The sequence below is a fragment of the Nanorana parkeri genome, unplaced genomic scaffold, assembly GCF_000935625.1.
Source record: "Nanorana parkeri isolate BGI_ZX_2015 unplaced genomic scaffold, ASM93562v1 scaffold314, whole genome shotgun sequence".
Lineage (NCBI taxonomy): Eukaryota > Metazoa > Chordata > Amphibia > Anura > Dicroglossidae > Nanorana > Nanorana parkeri.
Window position 1 is genome coordinate 1,346,668 of NW_017306582.1, and position 23,787 is coordinate 1,370,454.

Genomic DNA, 23,787 nt, shown 5'->3' on the forward strand with positions numbered 1-23,787 from the left:
GGGAGCCCTCGGCGTACCCCCTCTCGGGAGCCCTCGGCTTATTTTGGAATTCCTAGGCACGATTTGTATCTGCATTCAGACTGCATTAGGTAACACCAACATGTGACGCTGAGCCTCCATGATTGAAAGGGATGAGTCAGGGACAGCCAAGCTGGGGAGAAAATGACTAGATGATGCTGAATGTCCTCCAGCCAGACGAGCTCTATCTGACTTTGTTGCAGCTTCTAATGCACATTATGAGGAGCTCGCAGTGTGCAGTGACATCAGAGGAAGACATTTCATTCCAGGAGAGGAGCTGGTACCACTGTGCAAGACTGAAGGGAAGGCCGGAGGTCAAATATAAGACTGAAGGGGAGGCCGGAGGTCAGATATAAGACAAGGAGGGGGAGGCCGGAGGTCAGCTATAAGACTGAAGAGGAGGCCGGAGGTCAGCTATAAGACTGAAGGGGAGGCCGGAGGTCAGCTGTAAGACTGAAGGGGAGGCCGGAGGTCAGCTGTAAGACTGAAGGGGAGGCCGGAGGTCAGCTGTAAGACTGAAGGGGAGGCCGGAGGTCAGCTGTAAGACTGAAGGGGAGGCCGGAAGTCAGCTGTAAGACTGAAGGGGAGGCCGGAGGTCAGCATATGATGTGTGAGCAAATGTAATGTGAACGTTCTGATGTGTTGGTGCCTATCGAGACCAATCCAATTTCTTATACTAAAGAATCAAAGATGAAACTTGATTGGGTATTGACTTGTTTTTGTTGTCCTACATTTTTATGGTTGCTGTACATTTTTGGTGTAGAGAGGGCGTGGTTAAATGATAATGATAATGATTGGTTGTTTCAGGTGGAGAGGATTGAAAGGCGCTGTCTGGAGCTCTTTGGCAAAGACTATTTCTACAGCATCATCCAGAACCCCAACGGCGAACTGTGCAGCAACTACCCCCGGCAGATCGTCTTCCTGGAGTACGAGAGCACGGAGGAGGACAAACACATGTATGTGAAGCTGCCTTTCCATGATCAATACTGGTCACATGGGCAGAGATAGGAAACAGCAGACTAAAGCCACGTATACACGGTTATATTTTCTTCATTGAACCTGCAGGCTGAACAAAAAGGAAATCTAAGATTCCTCCATCAAAACTTCTGAGCACGGAGGGACAAATCCCCCGCTGTTTGCATTGTATTCTGACAGCAGCCTCCAACTTCTGTCAGAATAACCAAATGGAGCCTACAGCTGATCATCTAATCGATGCCTGCCGCCAGCCAACATTGGCAGAGAGAGGAGGGGACGTTCACCTGGCGGGATGAGGTATGCCACTGGGTCCCCTCCTCTCTCCTGACACTGTCAGGCTCTCGGTCCATGACCAAGTGCCCGACTTTTTAGAGGGGGTGACACCAAAATGAATGTCAGTCATTTTGGTGTCACCCGGGTGCGGGCCACACCCCCCTTGTGACGCCACTGCATGCACTGGTAGATTGTTGTACCTACTTTCCTATGCAGAGACTTGTAGAATGTTGTTTTCATTTGATTTTATCTTTTGTTTTTGGTATGAATGGAGTTTCCCGAAACAAAAACCACATTTACTGTTAGATTTTCATTTGTTCAAAAAAGGTTTTCCATCCCGCACCTTCAAAATGTTTGTTTTCCCCCCCATCACTACAGCCAAAAACATTCATCATTCAGACCCCATTAACTAATACAATGTGGGGTAGTGGTTACCCCTTCTGCCTGGCAGCACTGGGGGTCCCTGGTTCATATTCCAGCCACATGACTATCTGCATGGAGTTTGCATGCTCTCCTGTGCTTTTGTGGGTTTCCTCCCACACTCCACAGACATGCTGGAAGGTAAATTGTCCCTGTATGTGTGTGAGATGGGGACCTTAGATTGTCATTTTTAGTGAAACGGGGGAAGGGTCCGCTTTACACAACGGTTTACGTGGCAAAAAACGACTAAATGGGAGTTGGCTATTTGAAGATGTGTATTGTAAATGGGTGAAGGAGGGGAAGCCAACTCATCTGACTTCCTCACACTGATATCACACAGACTTTGTCCATTTCCTGCACCTCCCATTGGCAGGTTCCAGCGAATTGTTTCCGTGAACCAGCATTCGGAAAAACCTGTCCAAAGGTCAACATTTAGATGATTTGCTCAAGGAGTGAAGACTGTTCCCTCAGCTAAGGGAATGTTGGGACATAATGAGAACCTGTGTTTACTTTAAATACTCAATCGTACACAAGGGAAAAAATATAAAAACAAAGACAGGATCTTTGCTAGCATGTGATTGGGCATCAGAGTGACTACAGGATCACCTTATTTACTTTCACACTACTACTGCTTCCATTGACCCGAATTGAGGGCCTTTTGCAGGTTGCCAACACCTCCCCGACATCAAAGGCAAGAGTGAATTCAATGTGTACTGTTGCAAAGGGATGCAAACGCACTGAGTTTTTAATGTGTAGGAAACCTTTCCTGTTAATGTAGTCCTTTTAGGGTTGTCATGCCAGGAGATTCAGGGAGCAAAGTCTGCTGTAGATCTTTCTTAAAGGAGAATTATGAGGCGAGTGAAAATCACTCAAAGTTCTAGCCGACCTGTGACAATGAAACTATCACACGTCGGCTCAATAGATCGGGAAGTGAGCGAACACATACCGTGGCTGCTCACTTCTCGATCATCTACCTGCAGAGAGCCGTGACTCACTCACGACTCCCTGCAGGGATTCCCCCCCCTTCCCCTGTCCGATCCTCCAGCGCTGACTGGCGGAACGGAAGGGGGAGGGGCGGGCAGAGCCAGCTGGGTGGATCTCGACAGTAATGTCGGGATCCGTCCCGGCTGTGGCGTCTCAGTATACCGCGAGCTGTAGCTCGCGGTATACTGAGCTTAGGGTGACGGGAGGACGCTAGTTTGTGTCCTCCTGTTACCCTCAGGAGAGCTATGGAGAAAAGCCCTAACCTCATAGTTCTCCTTTAAGCTGGCCATACACTGCTTGAATTATGGCCGAGTCCTGCTGAATTTCGGGCTGTGGGTGGCCCTGCCAGTACCACTCCATTCAACAAAAGTTGATTTTTCGATCGACTTTCTGTCGAAGGAGCCAGGCCATAATTTGTCAGGCAAATCGGCTGCTGTCACTGCTCAGGTATTCTGATGGCTGCGGGGGCCCGGCTGTCAGAATACATTAATATGGCCATGTGTATGGCCAGCTATAGTAACAAACACTCGGGACATTTACCCCGGTGGGGGGCATACTATACCTTAGTCCTGGCAGGCTCCCTAGCAAACTGTTGCTCACCATCCGTCAGAAGAGAAGTGTCTCTGCTTAGCTAGGATTTGATCGCTGCTACCGTGTTTCCCCGAAAATAAGACACTGTCTTATATTTTTTTTGCCCCCCAAAAACACACTAGGTCTTATTTTCAGGGGATGTCTTATTTTTTTTTAATGTGCAACAAAATGTACAACAATCCAAAGTTATCTGGTATCTCTCCGCCTGTCACAGTAACCGGCGCTATAGAGGAAGTATCGGCTAATGCGGCTCTGCTCCCTCGCCGCCGCAGCCTTGCTTTCTACAGCGCCGGCTTCCTTTGCCACCAGGGACAGTGGTACCAGCGGTGCAGCAGTGGGGACATCAGACAGTGGACAGCGCGGTAAAGCACGGTACCATTTACCGGTACACATTATAGTACAGTACCATTACATTAAGCAGTGCCTTCAGGGGGACCGCAGTTGGTGAAGTCTGGAGGGAGTCCCCTGTCATCCCCTTAATACAGTATGTCCCTGCAGGCTGATGCCATCTCTCCTGCAAGTTCCCCCTCACACGCTACCACCAAACTAGGTCTTATTTTCGGGGTAGGCCTTATATTACAGGAATCTTGAAAAATAGTACTAGGTCTTACTCTCGGGGTAGGTCTTATTTTTGGGGAAACAGGGTATATGGCATCCACAAAGGTAAGGACTTCTCTAGAAGGGGATTGTGTGAGGTGCCTTTTGAAACACAAGTCAGCAGAGAACGGGTTCACTTCAGTAGTGCAGTAAGGATGACCATTCACCATTCTCAGGCTGTGCTTGGCTTCTTCTACATTTCTTTGTAGGCAGCACGTCCTATTGAGTTGTGTTTACTATAAAGGCAAAGCATGCCAATACAGTTTTTTTTTTTTTTTTTATGCATTTGAGCAGCACCTGACCCGACTACAGTGAATTGAAATGTTATTGGATGCTGTGGACCTTCAGTTTCCCCCCCCCCCTTGTAACCTGTGAAATATTCTGGCGTGCAGGAAGAGGGCAGCACCTCCCTATGAAGTGGATCCATTCAAATCATGTTGTCAGATTCTCTAAAGCTCGTGTTATCCTCTGTGTTACATCTGGATTATTGTCTACATTGCTAATCTGCCTTGTAAATATAAAATGTCTTTCCTTGTACTACCTACATGCACATAATCTGGTTGGTCTGCTGAATAAGACACAACAAACGTGCCATTCATTTATAGTTGTACAAATCAGTTTCCTGTTTTATTCTGAATCCAAACTTATGATGGTAGGTAACAGCTCAGTGTTCTTCTCCCCCACCCCAATTCCAGAGGACATCTTTCTTGAGCCCCCCTAACCTAGCAGTATATGTTTGTTGTTTGTTTTTAATGGCAAGTCATGTGGCCAGTAACATGAAGTGCTGGGGCCTCTTCTTTGGTCTTCTCTTTTTATGGTGGTTGGTCCTGGATGATGCAGAGAAGTAATGGCACCAGTGCCACTCTCTGCATCACTACACTGTGTGTTCATGGCAACTTGCTCAGGGGATGGGGCTGTGACACCCTGGACTCACAATCTGTCCTCATTCATCTAGGTTCAGTTGCACTGGGTGTCATTCAACCAGGAAGACTGAGGACATCTTGTGGAAGAAAAGGGGTACTACAATACAAGGGACACCTCCAGTATGGACATATTGTAAACATAGTCGGCTCAGACATTTAAAAAAAAAACAACAAACAATTTCGCTTGGTGTCCTCTTTACTAAATACGCAGCACAGTGATTTTGTAAGAACGGTCGAAGAGCATTAGCTGAGCAGCCAGTCAGTTTTTACCTTTTGACTGACCTTTTGCTCTAATGTGGAATTTGACTGGTTGATGCAGATTTTGGACTTTGCTCATTAGACTGCTTTTATTGAATTGCTTCAGGGTGTACATTTTGGAAGATCATTGCCAATTATGTAGTAAATTGGATATGTCAGTAGATAACTGTGACTTTCTGTTTTATCCTTCCGTATTTCTGCTGCAGGTTTGAAAGCACAATGCAAGTTGGCAAGCTGCAGGACCTCATCAACCGCAGTAAGATGGCGAGATGCAGAGGGCGCTTCGTCTGCCCGGTTATTCTCTACAAGGGGAAGGTATGCGGCTTTCAACTCCACTTCTCCTGCCTAATCAGCCTTCAGTCTCTGGAAAAGAGAAATCTTCGAATGGAGCATTGTGCAGCATAATTTAACCAGTTGACATCCGCGGTGTTAGACCCCCTTCCCATCTAGGCCATTTTTCAGTATTCAGCGCTGCGGTACTTTGACTGACATTTATTCCGTCATGCAACGCTGTACTGAAATTAATTTTATACCATACTTTGCAAAAAAACATCGGCGGCCGTGGGGGGTTGGGGCGGTGGCGTTCGAAAAAACGAGCACATACAGACGATCGGCGGGCTATGGAGCGGCCGATCGTCTATATGTGAAACACCGGGTAACGGGTGTTTGCATTGGTCGGGTCTTTTTTGCCCGTGCGCGCCCGCGAGCAGAAAAAAAATGCCGTCTGGAGATGGCAACCCACCAATGCTGCAGTGCCGTCCGTCCGTTTTTTTATAACGGGCGGACGGCAAGTGGTTAATAGTTTGATGTCCTCTGTTTAAAATAGTATAGTGAAATCATATACACTGAGTGGCCAGATTATTATGACCACCCCATCAGTACTTCGTTGGGCCACGAGATAACTCCACGAGATGACTTCGTTGGGCCGCCTCGTGACTCCGCGAGATGGTGAAAGGTGATGCGAGGAATCTGACACTGCACTGTTGTCTTGTACCAGTCTTGCCACTCTCCGTTCTGCCCTAACATTGACTAGTCGCTGACGGCCACAATTCGCACGTTCAGACCCAGATTTTTGGCTGACAGTCCAGTCTTTAAACACTTTAACAACAGCCGCTCTTGAACATTTAACGAATTCTGCTGTTTTGCTGATACTCGCTCCATGGCTCGCGCCAACAATGATCCCACGTTCAAACGCTGTTAAATCGCATTGTTTACCCGTATCGTCAGAAAAACATCACTTCTACTGTCGTGGTAAATAACCTGCTTCCCTATTTATAATGGTCTGGCCCTCTAGTAACTTCAGCGCAAAAATATTGCTAATTTGCCTACAAACGTCAGGTGGTCATAATAATCTGGCCACTCAGTGTATAAGGAGGTGGTATACCCCAAGGTGGATGTACAGTGTACACAAAGGTGTTAGGTATTGTTCATCTAGTGTCCCTTGATGCGTCTAAGCATTGCCTGGAGTCTGGCCTGTCTGAGAGAAGGGCTCCTAACTTCAGTGACGTTGGTCATGTTGGTGGTTTGAGGCGTTCCCCTTACAGGAGATGATCATGGGGTGGAGGCAGTTCTTGCTGCAGGATGTTTCAGGAAGATAGAGGAATCGGTGCTGGATCGGAGACCCGCACCAGCGCTGGAGGGACTCCTGAAAACTTCAGGAAAGAAGATAATCGGATAAGGAGGCATCATTTAAGGTAAGTCCTTACATTAGCATTGGGGGGGAGGAAAGTTTTGCCTTTTTAATGTCATTTTAATATTTAATTTGAAAGCTTTGCAGGATGTGCTTATTTTTAGTTGCCTGTCTGCTCCAATGAAGAGCTTTTCCATCTAGCCCAGTAAAGACCTGGAGATTCCTGCGTACACACTTCCCAGGGGCAGTCATTAAGTCCTACCGCTATGTAGTAGAGATGGGAGCTCTAGCAGAACAATTCTCCGCCACTGTGCTCGGATGATGACGAGCGTTTTGACTTGACTCTTCTTTTCCATTTATAATGTAGATCTGTGTAATCATATTGATTGTCATTAGTCTTCACATTAACAAAGATTAAGAATATTATTTTACTAGATATTTCACTTTGTTGCAGCACATCTGCAGGTCGGCAACGCTGGCTGGGTGGGGAGAGTTGTATGGAAGAGCCGGTTATAATTACATTTTCTCAGGTAGGTTCAATAATAAGTCACACAGAAGTGTATGTTGAAGCACAACTCAACTTTTAGTTTAAAGAAGAACTCCGGGGAAATTATTAACCCTTGCTTTGGGGGCTACTGCCACATTGCAAGGGTTAAGTGCTCGTTTTTGTCTAGGTGTTAAACATAAATAATAAAAAAGTTTATACAGTACTCACCCGAACTGCCCAGCCGACTCCCTCCTTCTCCGGTCACTGAAGCGTGTCTCCTCCTCTGCTGGAAGGAATGTTCCTCAGCATCCTCACATCTGTACACTTTTATAGAATGTGATGACACAAGGATTCTTAGGCCACTGGAGAGGTAGGGGAGGCTCTGGGGACCTGTCTAAGGAGAAGCTGGCATGAAAGATTGTGTGCATCAAAGAAACAGGTGTGCCAAGTCTTACAGTATGTAACTTACACTGTCACTTCTGCCATAGAAAGCCTGCCAATCAAAAGCTTTACTTCTACTTTTAAACATAACATTTGAAAGCTTTTCCTTGAGGAGAGGGGAGGTTTTCTGTAGTGGGGTGGGTTGGCGTGAGCAGACGAGAGAGTCAACTCTGCTCATACGTAGATACAGTAAAGTGAGAGAGAAGCATTGTCACCGAGGACAGGAAGTGTGTTACTGGCAAGATCACCAGGTGAAAAAAGCTTGGGTGGGGGGGAGCAAATGCAGCTACCCCATCTAAGGAGGATAAGCAACTTGTAGCTTCATGTTCTATGTTCTTAGAATTTGTAGTAAATTCTAGGAATATTTCCAGAAGTGTTACTGCCGGTCATGGAGCTGTGGCTGGTTGTGAAAGCAGAAGTAGTTCTGGGTGAGAGGTTTAGGCCCAGAGTCATATTGTCACGTGTTGCTCTGATCTCTTCTTTGTAATATGTTTCTCTTAAAGGGGGTTCTGACGACGCTGGTGCTGATACTGAGGTAGCCGATGACGATGCTGCGGCCAGGTATGCTGGAAAGCCTCAATCAAAAGGGGTGGAATGCCCTTCTGTTGAACATTTATACCCCATTGATGAATTGCGTATTTTTGCATGAGTTGACCTCATATCAGTGCACACTAGTTCTTTCCATAATACTTATGAATACATAAAATGTAGACGCATATTTCATACTCTGTAAGTATAAAAGGAGCACTATGCTGGAATATTATGTGCAGCTTTCAGTTCAATCCTTGCTTCTCATCTGCACTTCCAGAAACGGGGATTCACAATTTGACAAAGTCCGGGGCCATGACATCAAAGTACTACGATACCTCTCCGTACGATATATCTGCGACTTGATGGTAGAGAACAAGAAAGTGAAGTTTGGAGTGAAGTAAGTTTGCACATCGAGTTGATGAGAGTTTGGACAATCATTATCTGGCCTTAAAGCTGAACTTTGGGATAAGCAAATATTGTCCTCATACAAGAGTCATGTGTATTCTGACTTGAACCTTTGTGAGCTTTGTGTATTTCTTCCAGTAATCCAATGTGAGATTTGGAGCTTTCTGTAATAAAGACCGGTCACTGCTGCTCTCTCTCCTCGTGCAGGATGACTTGTCTTGTCTCTGCCCTCTCCTGTAATAAAGGCCGTCACTGCTGCGCTCTCTCCTCGTGCAGGATGACTGGTCTTGTCTCTGCCCCCTCCTGTAGTATTCTGCAGGCAGCCTGTAGTAAGTGGGGCCTGCTGGGCTGGTACAGCTGGTAAAGCTGGTACAGCTCTGCTCTCTACACGGGCTATGTATAGCACAGTGATCATGTCACTGCTATTTTAATATCTGGATTTGCAGAGGCATTTGGTGCACACAAACTGTGTTTATATCCTCTGTGACTGTTGTTGTTGGTTGGCTTACGTTGTTGACACACACACACACACACACACACACCTTTATGTCCAGAGTTCAGCTTTAATGGTTAAAAAAAAAAATTGCAGTTTGTTTTTATGTGTAAAAGAAGTTGAACTAAAGCCAAAACCTTTTTTTTTTTTTTTCTTGTTGTCTATGTCCCATTGGGGAGACCTCCTCCTCCTCCTTCCTCCTTTCTTCTTCTTCTTCTTTCTTCTTCTTTCTTCTTCTTCCTTCTTCTTTCTTCTTTCTTCTCAAAAAAACAGGAACTCCCTCCAAGTGAGGAGAAATCCACTGTTAAAGTATATTTCTTGTACTGAATGTTCATACACAAAGTCTTGCCAACCCATTCAATCATTTTTAGAATGAATGGGGTTTTCTGAAACCACATTCACTGTTAGAATTCTGTTAGTTTGGAAACAAAATGTCCATCCTGCTCCTTTTTTTTTGTTTTTTTCTTTTAATGAAAGAAAATGGCCAGAGATACTGACCACTAATATCTGCCTTGTAGTTCTGATAAATATTATTGGCTATGAGTAGTGTACCACATCTGTGACTTTAATAGTGTACATGTCACTGCACTATGTGTGTGTGTGTGTGTGTGATTTATATATGCATAGTGATGGGTAATGATTATGTTGTAGTTATCTTAACTCTGGAAGGAAGTTGGATTTGCTTTAATTTCTTAGATCAAACAAATGCACTGCGCTAATCAATAATCATAATACATGAATAATATAGTGCTAAATATCAAATGGATCACATATAACCAATATAATTAATTAATAAATACTCATACATAGTAAAAAGTGTTTCTTGTTGTAATATCTCCAGTAGAGATTAAGTGCAAATTGGTAAATAACCTAGCAATCCCGGATCGCAATCAGTGAACGTTTGCTCCACAACGTTTCACTAGAAAGCTTTCGGTTCAGGTGTGGCCGTTTAAAAAAATGTATCCGTTCCCCAGAGAGAATGATGAACACATAGTGTAATATGCCAAGAAACCGGTTTTTATTTAAAAACACAAGATTCCCAGAAACAATCACTTTTTCAAAAAATATTCCAATCCGTCATGAACAAGCCAGTCGAATAATCACACAATTAAAATCCTTCCAACTTAGCGTGTCCCAACCTCCGTGCGTGCCCACTTCTTTCGACGTGTTTCGTACAAAGACTTTTTCAAGAAAGTGCAGACGCTTTAATTTCTTACTTGGCTGCTTCCCCTTCCCTTTCATTACTTACTCAGGCCCCTTTCACAATGCAGTAGAGAAGCGATGAAACCTTTTGTGGGAGTTTAGACCAGTTTTCCACTTATTGATTGCAGGAGAGCTCAAACATTAATGGTTTTATTGTACTGGGGAATTTGATTAATCTGCACAACCCTCAAAACTCTGATGTCACTTCCGACATGATGGCACGGACTCTAAATCTGGGTCTTCCTGGTCAAAACAGGGACAGATTTTGCTCATTCATGAAGCTTGGTAAGCTCATTCTAATAGTAACAAATCCTTCTGGTGGTTATTTATTTGGTTCCTTGGTGAGTTGTGCTTTGAGAACTGCCTCAGGGCCTGTGTCAATGGTCTTTGGGCCCAAGTTGATGGTATGCATTTGAAGTATCTTAGATGTGTCTCAAACCTGGTGTCAGAGTTCCATGACTGGTGCATTTGACCTGCATTTTTCTCTTTTTCAGACTGTTTTTCTCTTTTAGACCTGCATTTGTCCAGCTTCATGCGGTATTTTAATTTTCATTGACATGTCTGGGAATGCAATACCTATCTGACGCACAGAAAAAAAAAAGAAGCCGTTGATAGAGGCCCATATAATGGAGATTGGGGGGGGGTTCTTCCCTTTTTTTTCTTTTTTTAATTTCTTTTTGTGTTTGGAATAAACAAACTCCTCCCATGTACATTGACCACTGTACCTCCAAGAAGCTATGTCACATTTTTTTTCTCTTTGATTGTCTAGTGTCACCTCCTCGGAAAAGGTGGATAAAGCTCAGCGTTATGCAGACTTTACCCTTTTGTCGATACCGTATCCAGGTAAAGAATTCTAATCTTCCTGATTCTAGTTTTGTAATTGTGTGTTTGTGTGATTTAACAGTAAAACGCGCACAAATATTATGCCAGAAAAGTCTGTATTTACATGGAGGGTTTTTGCAGATGCGGGCGCACTGATGGTAAGTAAGGGTCACACCTTTGCATTTTTAGTTGGGTGTATTTAAAAAAAAAAATGAGGTTTGGTGCAGTTCCCAATGATGACTTGTCTCATGGTGACCAATCGGAGATCCGCTCTACTGAAGTATTTTAGCACAGGTCATTGGGAAAAGGGTGAGTCCATTTCTCACAAAGGGGTACATCACCTTGATGTGTAGTCATTCACAAATCACTTTCCAGCATGTCTCTGGCGTGTACCCAGAGGAAACCCATGCAAGCACAGGGAGAACATGCTAGAGACATATGAACCCGAGCCAACTCCTCTCCCACATGAGCCCTCCATCCCCAAGCACTTGTATAGGTAGTTAGTTTTATGGAGGCCTGAAAAACCCACTGCAGACCTGATTGAAGCTGCGTGTGAGCCCTCCACCACCACAGGCTTCTCTTTACTGAGGAAGGAAGAGAAATTGGAGAGTCTAAACTGTCCTGAGTGATAATGTTATGCGAATGTAGAAAAATTAAACCATGTTGCCGCCTTTTAGATAGTGTCCACTCCTGACCGGCATCAGGCAACATCAGTGCTGCAAGGCAGAAGTACTAACCTCTAAGCCACTATTGTATTGTCTAATTATATTGACACTTTTTCTCAATGTATAGGGACACTATTGGAGCACATTGTTGGACCTTTATCAGTTTGTTGGTACAGATTGTTTTTGAAAGTAATTACACCAGTAGTATTTTATAATGACTTTGATTTTTTTATGCATCAGTTTGCCTTTTATTTGATTGGTCGTTTCTTGAGAGCGCTGCACTTCTTCCCTCCCCTTTTTTTTTAATTTGGCGTTTTAGGTAATGTTGTTATTGCTTGTCAGACACTGTCATTGGTTGCTTCTTCTATTTTCAGGCTGTGAATTTTTTAAAGATTACAAGGAACGGGACTATGCTGCTGAAGGTCTTGTTTTTAACTGGAAACAGGTAGGACTGGTTTTTACTATACCAGCTTCACATGGGTTGGAAGCGGCTGAAACAAGTGATCCTCGTGGGTTACTGTATGTTTACCCCTAAAATGTTTACATTCAAAACTTGCTATAAGAACGAACAAGTCTTGCTAGTCCAGCCATCAACTTGACCTTGGTGGAAGACCTAATAGATATATATAAATAAATATGAGCGAGAGAGAGAGATTCTTCAGTGTGGGTTTCCTGAAGGGGACAACAGTAGACCATGCCTGTGTAATGTGTGTTGAAATAGCTGCTCGTCGTCTCCATCTGACCAATTTTACTTTTGTGACCAAGGAATAAAATTGGGAGACTGGTGGGACTCCTGAAAACTACAGGAAAGAAGAAGCTGATCGGATCAAGAGGCATCATTTAGGCCCCGTTCACACTGAGCGAATTATCGTGCGATTTTTTTTTGCAGCAATATCGCTCCTATTTCCACGCGATATCGCTCTATGTAGCTTCTCCAATCCATTTCAATGGAGCTGTTCACATCTTGTCGCTCAATATCGCTTGTAGCTCGTCGCTGGTAGCTTGTCGCTCCTACATGACCCTTTTTTCGAGCGATATTGCTCCTGATTACATATAGCCCAATAGAAAAAAGTTGCGCAATATCGCTCGTCGTGCAATATCGCTCAAAATCGCGCGCTTTTCATGTCGCTCAGTGTGAATGGGGCCTTAAGGTACATCCTTACACCAGCATAGGGGGGAGGAAAAAAGTCACTTTAAGATATTAATGTGATTAATCCTTTTAATGAATGATCCTTCTGAAGAAATCAAAACCAGGGAACAAAAATCCGATATATTGCAGCTAACCAGTACTTCGATGTGGTGGTTGCAGTATTGTGGGATTTTTTTTTTCAGGCCAAGAAATTTTTTTGCAAATCTAGAAAGATTTCTGTTCCTGCCAGAAACGTTGTATTGTTAGAGATTTCAGTTCAGTGCTCAGGAAATTACAATAATATTACCAGTCTTCCCAGCTACCTTCTGTGAACTAGAAAACCTCTACCTCTGTTATGGAGAGGAGGAGTAGGTGTTTGTCACCCTAGTCTGCTCTCCTGATTTAAACTACAATGTTGCATCTCAGTAGCTACAGTACAAGGAGTGAGTGTTGTCACATTAGAACAGGGAGTTTGCTACCAGCAGGATCACGAGGTAAAGATAAAGGGGATAGAACGGAAAAATCCTAGGAAAAGAAAACTAATGCAGCCACTGCATCTAAGGACTGGTAACCTGCAATACAGCTTACCCATCCTTTGATGTGGTGGCTGTTCTTGGGTAACAATCTGGTTGATAAGCAACGTATTTATTATTGTAAACCTGTTTTGTTTTCAAGGATTATGTTGATGCACCCTTGAATATTCCACCCTGCTTGACGAGGAACCTTCATATTGACTGGAGGGAATACCAGGTAAACCAATCATTAATAAAACACTCAACTGTACGAACAACTGTTGTGCAATAAAAAAATCCATGGAACACACACACAGTGTCCTCGCACTCCCCGCTCTCCTCCCAGACTCTGTTTCTACGCTGTCAGTTGCCCTTTTGTTTTCCCCGGAGACTTGGCTGTGCTGCGCCTCAGCAGACAAAGGGATGAAGGAAGGCACAGTCAGGGGTCGGTCTCCTTAAATAAAGCTTTGTGTCGGGATTGTACAGGTTTCCTCCTCTCGTGCAGCCTCTGGGATATTCCATAAGTAACAGATCGTGGGACTCTGCATGTGACGAGCTCTGGAAAATGGGTCATCGCACTGCAGGTAGCGCTGCAGGCAGGTTCAATTAATGGGTTTTTGCTGCGACGAGTCTAATTGAGGCTCTTTTCACAGGTGGCTCTGTTGGCCCCCCGGGAGCGTCTGCACTTGTATTTTTCTTAACCCTCTCAATCCGCACATAGCGTGTATTTTGCCGTAGAGCCTGCCTCTTTCATGTTCTGCTTTCAGATGGTGCTTGACAGTCATCAGATTTTATGCTTTCTGTGCATGAGTAGCTCATAGCAATGACATTCCATTTTATTATATAATATATATACACATTTTTGTTTTTTATTTTGTTATATCTTTGCATTAGTAAGGGTTCAGAATGGTTTGTTTACACCTGCATACAGTTTTACACTTATGCGCTGTGACCGGGCTGAACAATGGTGGCACTAGTACTCTGCTCTTTTTCATAAAATATAACTGCAGGCAGATTTATGTTTTTTGGGTTAAACAGACTGGGGGAGTTTTACAACCTCTGTCTGGTTTTATTGCCGTGTGTGTTAGCATTGGATACATTTTTTTTCCTTACTTCCTGTATCGGTGACTCCCATGACTTCTGCAGGAGATGAAGAAATGTCTCCAATATGGACACGGCATTGAAGACTGTTTGTTTCTTGAGGGACGCAGCTCTGTAGATTTTATACCATGGGTTATGCTGCAACTTACAGGAGGATACTTAATACTGAAGTATATTGTACGCATTAATATGATGTCCTCACTGGGTCTGTCTGCTGCTCTTTGCACTACAGGCTCCTCCTAAATGTCACCGCTTTCTGCCTTGGATCTTTTTCAAAAGAATTCTATGAAAGAACACATCCCCGGGTTCCCTTTAGATGTGCCTGTTGGTCACTGGGTGCTGCAGACTGTAGCTGTGCTCTCTGCTGATTCCAGATTTCCACTATCCAACATGAATTAACCAGCAGCTACTGGATTGAAGGAATCGCAGTAGAAAAATCTTGATTCGGCAGGCTGATGAGACGTCCTTCCATCTTAGGACACGAAACTGAGCGTGCTAGGTAGCAGTGGGGATCTAGCCTAAAACAGGCCGCCCCTTCAACTTTTCATGTTCAAATCCCACCTGTAGGTGGCAATATAATCTATATTATGGAATCTACTGGAGCTGTGTGTCTCAGTGAACTTTAGAGTAAGGGACATAATGGTAAGTACAAAAAATCCTTTATTTTTCTGACTTTAGAGTAAAATGCTGTCCTCCCATTTTTAAAGACTGATTTACTTTTTGAAGCTGCTTCTACCGTGGGTCCCCCTCAATAGCAGAATGGACTGACCATTTGGATGCACAGTCCAAGCACGAATGAGCAGTCAACTTGCCTAACTACGCAAGCGCAGTCCACTCTCTTTCGCTGCAGAGCTCTGCATTCTGCGAGTGAAAGATTTTTTATTTATTTAAAATCTCATTAAAGGTGAACTAACCCTTTTAAGCAGCGAACTCTCCATTGGGGGCATAGACCGTAATTAAATGTAGTCTTTGTCCTCCTAGAGAGATTCATCCTCGCATCCTGTTTCAATGACGCCCTGTGTAGCGGGGTGTCACTGGTACAGAAATTGAGCAGAAATCTCCCCAGTGGGGGCACAAATGGGAATAACTCAACAGGGGTTCTAACCCTCCCACTTGTTGGTGCTAACCTTTAAAGCACAACTCCCAGTTGTCTGCGATGGGTGATACCTTTCCAGCTAGTCGGATAAAGGTCGTTGATTGATTGTAATACTCTACATGCATAGTGCTGTGCCACCCGGAACTCGGGACTCCGTCTGTCGGTTAGAATTAGGAAAGAGCCCAGCAGGCAGGCAGCAGGGAATCACTGAATTGGAATCATTCGGAGTGATCAAGCCGCAGAGAACATAGAATCTTTCAGGAGCTGCCATGTACAATCCATAATATGTCCTGAATTATGATTCTTTTTTTTTATCTGAACATTTTCTGTGAATCAAGGATCAGCACATATGGGTTCTACTGAGACTTGTGAATAGCGGTGACATTTTAACTTTCAACTGAGCTTTAGAATTTTGTATCAAGAGCTTTTATTATAAAAAATGATACTGTAAAGGGAACCTGCGGAGAATAAAATATGGCAGCCATTGCATCGTTAACGGTGCAAGATCTAGGTTTGCCATCCTGGTTTCGATTCTAGATTTTAGCAGACTTGAGAAACTGCTATTGAACTGAATATAAACAAACGCCTGTTGGTGCCCATTCCCCTGCACCCTAACCTGTCCTTGGTACTTAATCCTTCCTCCTAACCTAACACTGATTTGACCTATACATCTGGTGCCAGTATTGTAGCGCGCGTGCAGTTTTTTCCCCCCTCTCATTTAAAGCCCTCGTTCACACGGGTGCCGGCCCTTACAGATCTGTGTTGCGCGCACGGCCATATCGGCAGCTCCCGGGAAGGACAGGTGCTGCGTACAACTCACACAGGAGCGGCCACATATGGCTGTGCATGCAGCACAGATCTGTATGGGCCGGCCGTTAACCGTCTGAATGAGGGTGAAGTTGTGTCCAATATGTTTTACTGGGATTTGGGTGTGACATTATTTGGCTGATTTAAGCAGCCTGTCCTTCTCTATGGGAGTATGCGGCCGTACACCGCCCTATGCTCACCTTACCTGTACGTCTGTGTGGGTGTCCGTACTCGTACGCTCACAGGATGGATCCTCTCTGGATCCGAGCAGGGGCACCAGTACGGATGCGCCGGTCGGGTGAGCGTAGGGGTGCATACAGCCGCATACTCCCATAGAGAAGGACAGGCTGCTGCGTACAACTCACACAGGAGCGGCCACATATGGCTGTGCATGCAGCACAGATCTGTATGGGCCGGCCGTTAACCGTCTGAATGAGGGTGAAGTTGTGTCCAATATGTTTTACTGGGATTTGGGTGTGACATTATTTGGCTGATTTCTGTTGCAGAGTTGGGACTTGGTGAAGCAGACTCAAAACTACCTGAGGCTTCTTATTCATATCATCAATGGCGATGGTAAGCACTTTGCACATTGTATATTTTATCATTGTGTTTGTATCAGATTGACTGATTACTTGTGGAAATATCTCTGGCCATATGTACTCTCTTCTTGCGGAACCTCTGCCGAATTTCTTATTTTTTGTCACGGAAGGGTTAGGCTCTCTTATATATTTCCTGTTTGGGAGTGTTAGGAGGAAGTGCTGGATCTGGGGGTATTTGTAACTGAAGCTTGCATTGTAAGGTCTTCTATCATAAAGTACATTCCCTGGAACTCTTAAAGAGTGTCGCACCTCTGCACTGCAAATTTTGTTGCTTGTGACAAATTCCTGTGCCTGTCAGAAACTGGTAGATGAATGGAAGCACGGTGGTGGGGCAGCACTAAGGCCATAGTGTCCATACCATGGACAACGTGTATGTGTATACATGCTTACATACTGTACCTACGTGCATAACAAGGACTGTACTTTTCCTTTTAGCTGACACAAATGATTTTGCAATTTGGCTGCATTTGATTGTTGGCAGTTTACTATGCGTTTTATATTTGTCTGCTCCAAGTACGTGTAACAATATATAAATCTAGCTGCAATTAATTTGTCCTTCAATTTCTCCACAGATAGCAGCGGGTTGTTGGTGCACTGTATCTCTGGTTGGGATCGTACGCCGCTGTTTGTTTCCCTCTTGAGGCTGTCTCTGTGGGCGGTAAGTACATTTCAATGCCAGGCAGGGGATCTTGCATAAGGAGAATTTTTTTTTTTTTTTTTAGAACAAGAGCAGTAAAGCTGTGATAAGAATGGAAAGCAGACAGCTTCTGGTGCCTGCATGTTATTGCAACACCTTCTGGATCGCTCCAGGATCCCCAAAACCTAAGACTCTCTGATGTGCAAATACAGATTTCCATTGCCAACTATCAGTCCTTAAAGCTGAATTCTAGTCGGATTTAAAAAAAACACAAATGAATGTCATTTTATGAATTTAATACTTTATTTTTTTTAATGCAAGCGGTGTGAGTACCTGTATTTGACAGGGAAACGCTTCTTGCCATCCTTGTACAGCGGACCTCAATCTAGGGGAGGGAGAAGCCGCACAAGGAGCCAATTGGTTGTGCTGCAGTGCACGAAGGGAAGATCAGAAGGATAGGAAGATAGGCTTATCAGTCTGCTGCTTGGGAAGGGCATCTGAAATTGTTACTGAACTGTAGCAAGGGCCAAGTCTGCTTCCCTGCTAAACAGGGCAGAGCTGTGTAAATCTCAGAATTAGATGGACACGGAAGGTAAAATAGCTCCCATGTGCTGTATGCATTTCATCCATATATTCGGCTGTTTGCCTGGAGTTCAGCTTTGATTTTTTTTTTTTTTAAGTAGGGTCACCCTTGCATTCTGCCTTCAATACTTGCAAAATGCAGAAGCATGGAGTGCTTGCTAGAATGAAGACTGACTTGAGCAAAACTACCAAACTACTTCAGAAAACCTTCAGACTTTTTTTCTTCTTTGCATACCTTTTTTTTTTCTTCTTTTTATCCTCCTGTCTTTGTTCTAGAAAAGTGCTTGTAAAACTCATCACTTAATAATTCATCAAACAATGAGATCCCTTTGAAAAGTTGAGTTCAAAGAACAAGGTCCGATTTCTTATTAATTCCGGCCATGTTTTGGAAAATTAAACAAACTATATCTCAGCGACAACCTTTTGACATTTATTCATATATGAATATTTTGGTGAGATTAGGGGAGCGTTCTGAGTGAGGATTCTTTATTATAAGGATTTGACCTTAAAATGAAAAGGAAGTGATTACGTGACACGCTGCTTTAATAAAACGGCCTAATTGTTTGTTTTACGCTGCTGTCCGAAGCATCGCACTTCCCATGCCAGAAATTCTCTTTTATGCCGGCAGGTTTTGCATAATTTATACCTTCACAAGGTGCTTGTTCAGTAAATGGATAAAGCTTTGCTAACCTAATTAATGGAAGAAGCCATGAAATCCTCGATTTCACATTGATATATATCAAAGGCTGTGTGTTTAGGGAGCGGAATAATGTAATGACGGCTATTAATATGGCCATCAAGCAGTCTTTAAGCTATCTGCAAGTAGATTGATGTGTTTTGGGAGGGGTAAGGGAAGGGTAACTGCAGCTGATTGAAAAATGAGCACGGCAGGTGTGGAGGCTGCACTGGCAGATATGCACTATGTTGATTGATAGAAAGGTGCCATCTCTAAAGGTGTATGGGCACCTTAAAACAGATCAGGGTTTAGGACACAGCTTGTTGACGGGCTTTTGTTCACTTTAAATGGGTTTTAGCATTCTCATACAAGTCCATGGGAATGCAAAATCTGGTTGATGCAGGTCACATGATGATCAAATACACCCGTCAATGAATTCTGTATGCTCCAAGAAGCAACGCAAACTGTTTTCGTCGACACAAGCCCAAAGCCATTGACACAGTATCTTAGGCTATTGATGTGTTCCACCAAGCATGTTTACAGCAAGTACTGACCATCCGATTGCCACTGTAGCTTACAAAGGTAAAGTAGGACTATCCCTAATTGCTATGGGTTAGCTCAGTTGATTACAGACGTCCAGCCACAAAGGGACCAAATGACTTGTTACGTACACTGTACGTGACGAGTTATTTGCTGCTTTAGAGGGCTGTTAACTGCTGAGAATCAGCTTTTAACATTCATTAATGGATGCCCTTACTACAGAGGCATTCATTAATGAAAGGGTTAACCTTTTTCAGACACCCGATACCTTAATATCGGGTGTCTGAGAGTCAAAGCAGAGGGACACAGATGCCGGCTTTTGCCGGCATTCTGACAGCTCGTATAGATCGAGAGATATATCTCTCTCAAGCTATACTGGCTTTTTTTTTTTCTTTCATGAATAGATACATAATGTGTCTATTCCTATAATGTATCTATTCCTGAAAGAAGAATGTTTGTTTGCTGATCCTTGTTGCAACAATCAGAAAACCTTTAGTGACAGCTGAATCCTGAACTGCTGCAGGATCAGTGTCACTAACTTATTATCGGCTGTTCTGAAGTTTGAAGCAGCCTGATAATAACCAAAAATGTATTAATTTATCAAGCAGTAACAGTGAGATTAATTCACAATGACTGCTTGATATAATTAAATAAATAAAATAACATTTTTAAGTTTAAAAAAAAGTGAAAAGTGTAAAAAAAAAAAAAATATGTGTAAAAAAATAAAATAAGGGAGAAATAAATGAATGTATTTATTGCATTGTTTTTTAGCTGTGCTGGTTTTGTAAAAAAAATACTACAAATCAAAATGGGAAAAAATTGTTTTTTTTTTACGTTTTTTTTTTTTTCCTCTTCTTTTTTTTATATTTTATTTGTCCTAAGTGAGGCGTTAGACACACATATGTGATATAAATATGTAGCCCCATCTGTCCTCTAAAAAACAATATATAATATGTCTGGGTGCACTTTGTAAGAAAGTATATTACTGACGTGGAAGAATCACACAGCAAAAATGTCAAAAGTGTGTCAGTCATTTACGAACAGAAACTAAAAACAAGCTCAGTCATGAAGGGGTTAAAGAAGAACTATGAGGTTAAGTCCTTCCGCCATAGTTCTCCTTAGGGTAACGGGAGGACACAAACTAGCGTCCTCCCGTCACCCTAGGCTCAGTATACCATGAGCCGTAGCTCGTGGTATACTGAGACGCTGAAGCGGATCCCGACAATTGTGCCGGGATCCGCCCAGCTGCGTGACTGACAGCTGGCTCTGCCTATCTAGAGGCAGAGCCAGCTGTACACGCCCCTTCCCCGTCTGTTCCGCCAGTCAGCGCTGGCGGATCGGAGCGGGGAGGGGGGGATTCCAGCCCCTCCCCTGTCACGGCAGAGAGCCGTGACAGGATCGAGAGGTGAGCGAACACCGGTATGTGTTCGCTCACCTCCCGATCTACTGAGCCGACCTGTGACAGTCTCATTGTCACAGGTCGGCTAGAACTAGGAGGTGAGTGAAAAGCACTCCCTTCCTAGTTCTCCTTTTTAGTAAAAAAACTATTTGGTCAATTTTTAAGACTAACATTTTCCTTTGGACTTCTTCAGAATGGGTTTTTGTTAGGGTAGGGTTTGGCAACCTCTGCACTCCAGTTGTGGAACTACAAGTCTCATGACAGCTAGAGGCATGACTGTGAAAGGCATGATCGGATTCATAATTTCACTGCAGCTGGAGTGCTGAGGATGCCTACCCATGTTTTAGGGTTTAGTAGCTGTATGGTGGCTGGTGTGCATCTTTAGGATGAGCCTGGACATGTGCATAATGTTTCTAACAATTTGTCATGTAACGAACATGTAACTCCCATGCATCGGCTAAAACCGCTGCCATATAATGTCACTACTGTGCAATTGTGTATGTGTGGAATGTCACTGCCATATTGTCAGAACTATGCCAGTGGACTTTGTGCATGCACAGTAGTGGTATTCCAAACATTACAGCAGTTGCATAGGATCTCACCACCATATTTCTATGCATCTGCTGTGGTGTCTGGAATACCATTACTGTGCATGCGTCCACTGGCATAGTTCTGACATCACAATATGGCTGCAAAATCCCATGCCTTTTCAGTAGTGACTGCTCTGTACTGCAACTACTGGGGTCTTGGGCAGAGCATCAAACTGGTTTTGCAGAAGCCGCAGCAGCGCTGAATGACTGACAACAAATGCAAAACCTATACACTTACATCTTATATCTATAGATATAAGACCTGTGCTGATATATAGTGTGATTTGCCATGACCTCCATTCACCTCTGTGGACATCCGATGACTGCTGGAGGTGTAGGTCTTCATGCCTGGGCAAGAACACCATTTAAAAATCTTATACAAGCTGGCCCTAAGCTGGCACAACCCCTTCTAGCAGAATATTCAGAATAAATAATGGAATGTTGTTCTTACAGGATGGAATGGTTCACCGCTCCCTGGAGCCTGCTGAGATCCTTTACCTGACTATAGCCTATGATTGGTTCCTCTTTGGGTAAGTCCTAGTCTTGAATTTTTTATACTCGCAATTGCAGCAGTGATTTAAAATGTACAGTCTACCCTGGCTGCTTCTTATTGGACCAGTATATCTATCTAAGACCGATTTTTGGTTTCTATGTTAAAAAAAAAAAGAAATACAAATATTCACAAGACGTTCCCATATTTGACTTAATACTTTATTTCAAAGAAGATCATGAAAGTTTAATGCACACTTTTACAGAATCCAGGTGCAGTTCGGCATACTAATTATTGTAACCTCGAATGGGTTCTGTAATAACACTTTAGCGGAGTGACCCGTTACTTGTTCACTGAAGTGGCTGTGTGATATGCTGTGCAACCATTTAATATTGAAGATGTGCAAGTACAGCAATGATGATGATGTCCATTACCAATTATGTAACTTTTTTTTTTTTCCCCCTAGGCATATGTTGGCTGATCGTCTCTGCAAAGGTGAAGAGGTAAAATCAATCGTGTGCTCTTGTTCTCTCCCCCCCCCTGCACTCTCCCGCTTGTGCTCCCCTGCACTCTCCCGCTTGTGCTCCCCTGCACTCTCCCGCTTGTGCTCCCGTGCACTCTCCCGCTTGTGCTCCCCTGGACTCTCCCGCTTGTCCTCCCCTGCACTCTCCCGCTTGTGCTCCCCTGCACTCTCCCGCTTGTGCTCCCCTGCACTCTCCCGCTTGTGCTCCCCTGCACTCTCCCGCTTGTGCTCCCCTGCACTCTCCCGCTTGTGCTCCCCTGCACTCTCCCGCTTGTGCTCCCCTGCACTCTCCCGCTTGTGCTCCCCTGCACTCTCCCGCTTGTGCTCCCCTGCACTCTCCCGCTCGTGCTCCCCTGCACTCTCCCGCTCGTGCTCCCCTGCACTCTCCCGCTCGTGCTCCCCTGCACTCTCCCGCTCGTGCTCCCCTGCACTCTCCCGCTCGTGCTCCCCTGCACTCTCCCGCTCTTTGCCCTCTCCCACGGGGGTCCTTGCTCTCTGTTTATCTCTACCTTGGGTGCATGCTCTCCATCCCTCCTTTTTTTTCTTTCTTTTTTTCTTATTTCTTCTTCTTCCCCCTGCTCTCTTTTGCTCCTGTCAATTCTCTGTATTTGACATTAAAATATGAGATTGGCCAAGCTACCCAAAAATGACAGAGTATTTTATTGGTATATTCATTCCTGAATCTTATATGCACATTGATCCCGAATATCTATTTCCACATTTCTATGGTTTATGGATATATCTGGTATATGCAGCCAAAATGTCTGCTATGCTTATCTGTTATTAATTGCTCCCCTGTTTCTCTCCTCCAGATCTTCTTCTTCTGCTTCAATTTTCTGAAGCACATCACTTCGGACGAGTTCTCCTCGTCGGGGAGAAAATCGCGGTAAGCTTGCGCCCAGCACGGTATAGAAAAAGCAGCATCTGACCTCGTTAGCGGAGCCGGCTTGGGGATATCGATGGAGGCCATCAAACCCCCAGTGTCCTGACCCAGTTTGTTTAATTTATTCTCTGCTGGAAAAGTTCCCAGCCTGGGACCAGCCACATACAGAGGTGTGCGTGTGTGCAGAGGCTCCGCAAGAAGCGGTCCAATTTCCGAACTAGATATGCAAGCTCGGCACTTGTATAATACACGGGGATGGCACAGCTTTCTTTAAATAGCCGGATCAGACCGTCTAAGAATTTCTCCCTTTTCAGGGATATTTTATCTGTTGGAGCAGTTATATAACCTGCAGCTGGAGAAAATGGATTATCGGTTGCTGCTTTTCTGCAGTTTTTCCATGCAGCAAATGTGTGTGTGTATATGTATGTGTATGTGTATATATATATATATATATGTGTTATTTATTATTATTATTATTTTTTTTCTTGCCTTTATTTCTTTTATATA

At 44.0% G+C, this 23,787-nt stretch overlaps 1 protein-coding gene across 5 annotated transcripts in view; it reads left to right on the forward strand.

The window, feature by feature from the left end:
- Positions 1–23,787, forward strand: part of MTMR14 (myotubularin related protein 14) — a 44,776-nt gene that overhangs the window by 2,767 nt on the left and 18,222 nt on the right. For 3 of the 5 annotated variants that reach the window (XM_018557981.1, XM_018557983.1, XM_018557984.1), the window contains exons 2-15: positions 826–974; positions 5,246–5,354; positions 7,124–7,199; positions 8,101–8,158; positions 8,406–8,525; positions 10,999–11,072; positions 12,091–12,161; positions 13,521–13,595; positions 16,868–16,934; positions 17,533–17,618; positions 21,838–21,914; positions 22,341–22,377; positions 23,210–23,265; positions 23,469–23,483. In XM_018557981.1, coding sequence (XP_018413483.1) covers positions 826–974; positions 5,246–5,354; positions 7,124–7,199; positions 8,101–8,158; positions 8,406–8,525; positions 10,999–11,072; positions 12,091–12,161; positions 13,521–13,595; positions 16,868–16,934; positions 17,533–17,618; positions 21,838–21,914; positions 22,341–22,377; positions 23,210–23,265; positions 23,469–23,483 — 1,070 coding nt within the window. Of the gene's footprint in view, positions 1–825; positions 975–5,245; positions 5,355–7,123; positions 7,200–8,100; positions 8,159–8,405; positions 8,526–10,998; positions 11,073–12,090; positions 12,162–13,520; positions 13,596–16,867; positions 16,935–17,532; positions 17,619–21,837; positions 21,915–22,340; positions 22,378–23,209; positions 23,284–23,468; positions 23,484–23,787 lie in introns of all 5 variants that reach the window. The other 2 variants (XM_018557980.1, XM_018557982.1) reach the window with 1 other exon arrangement.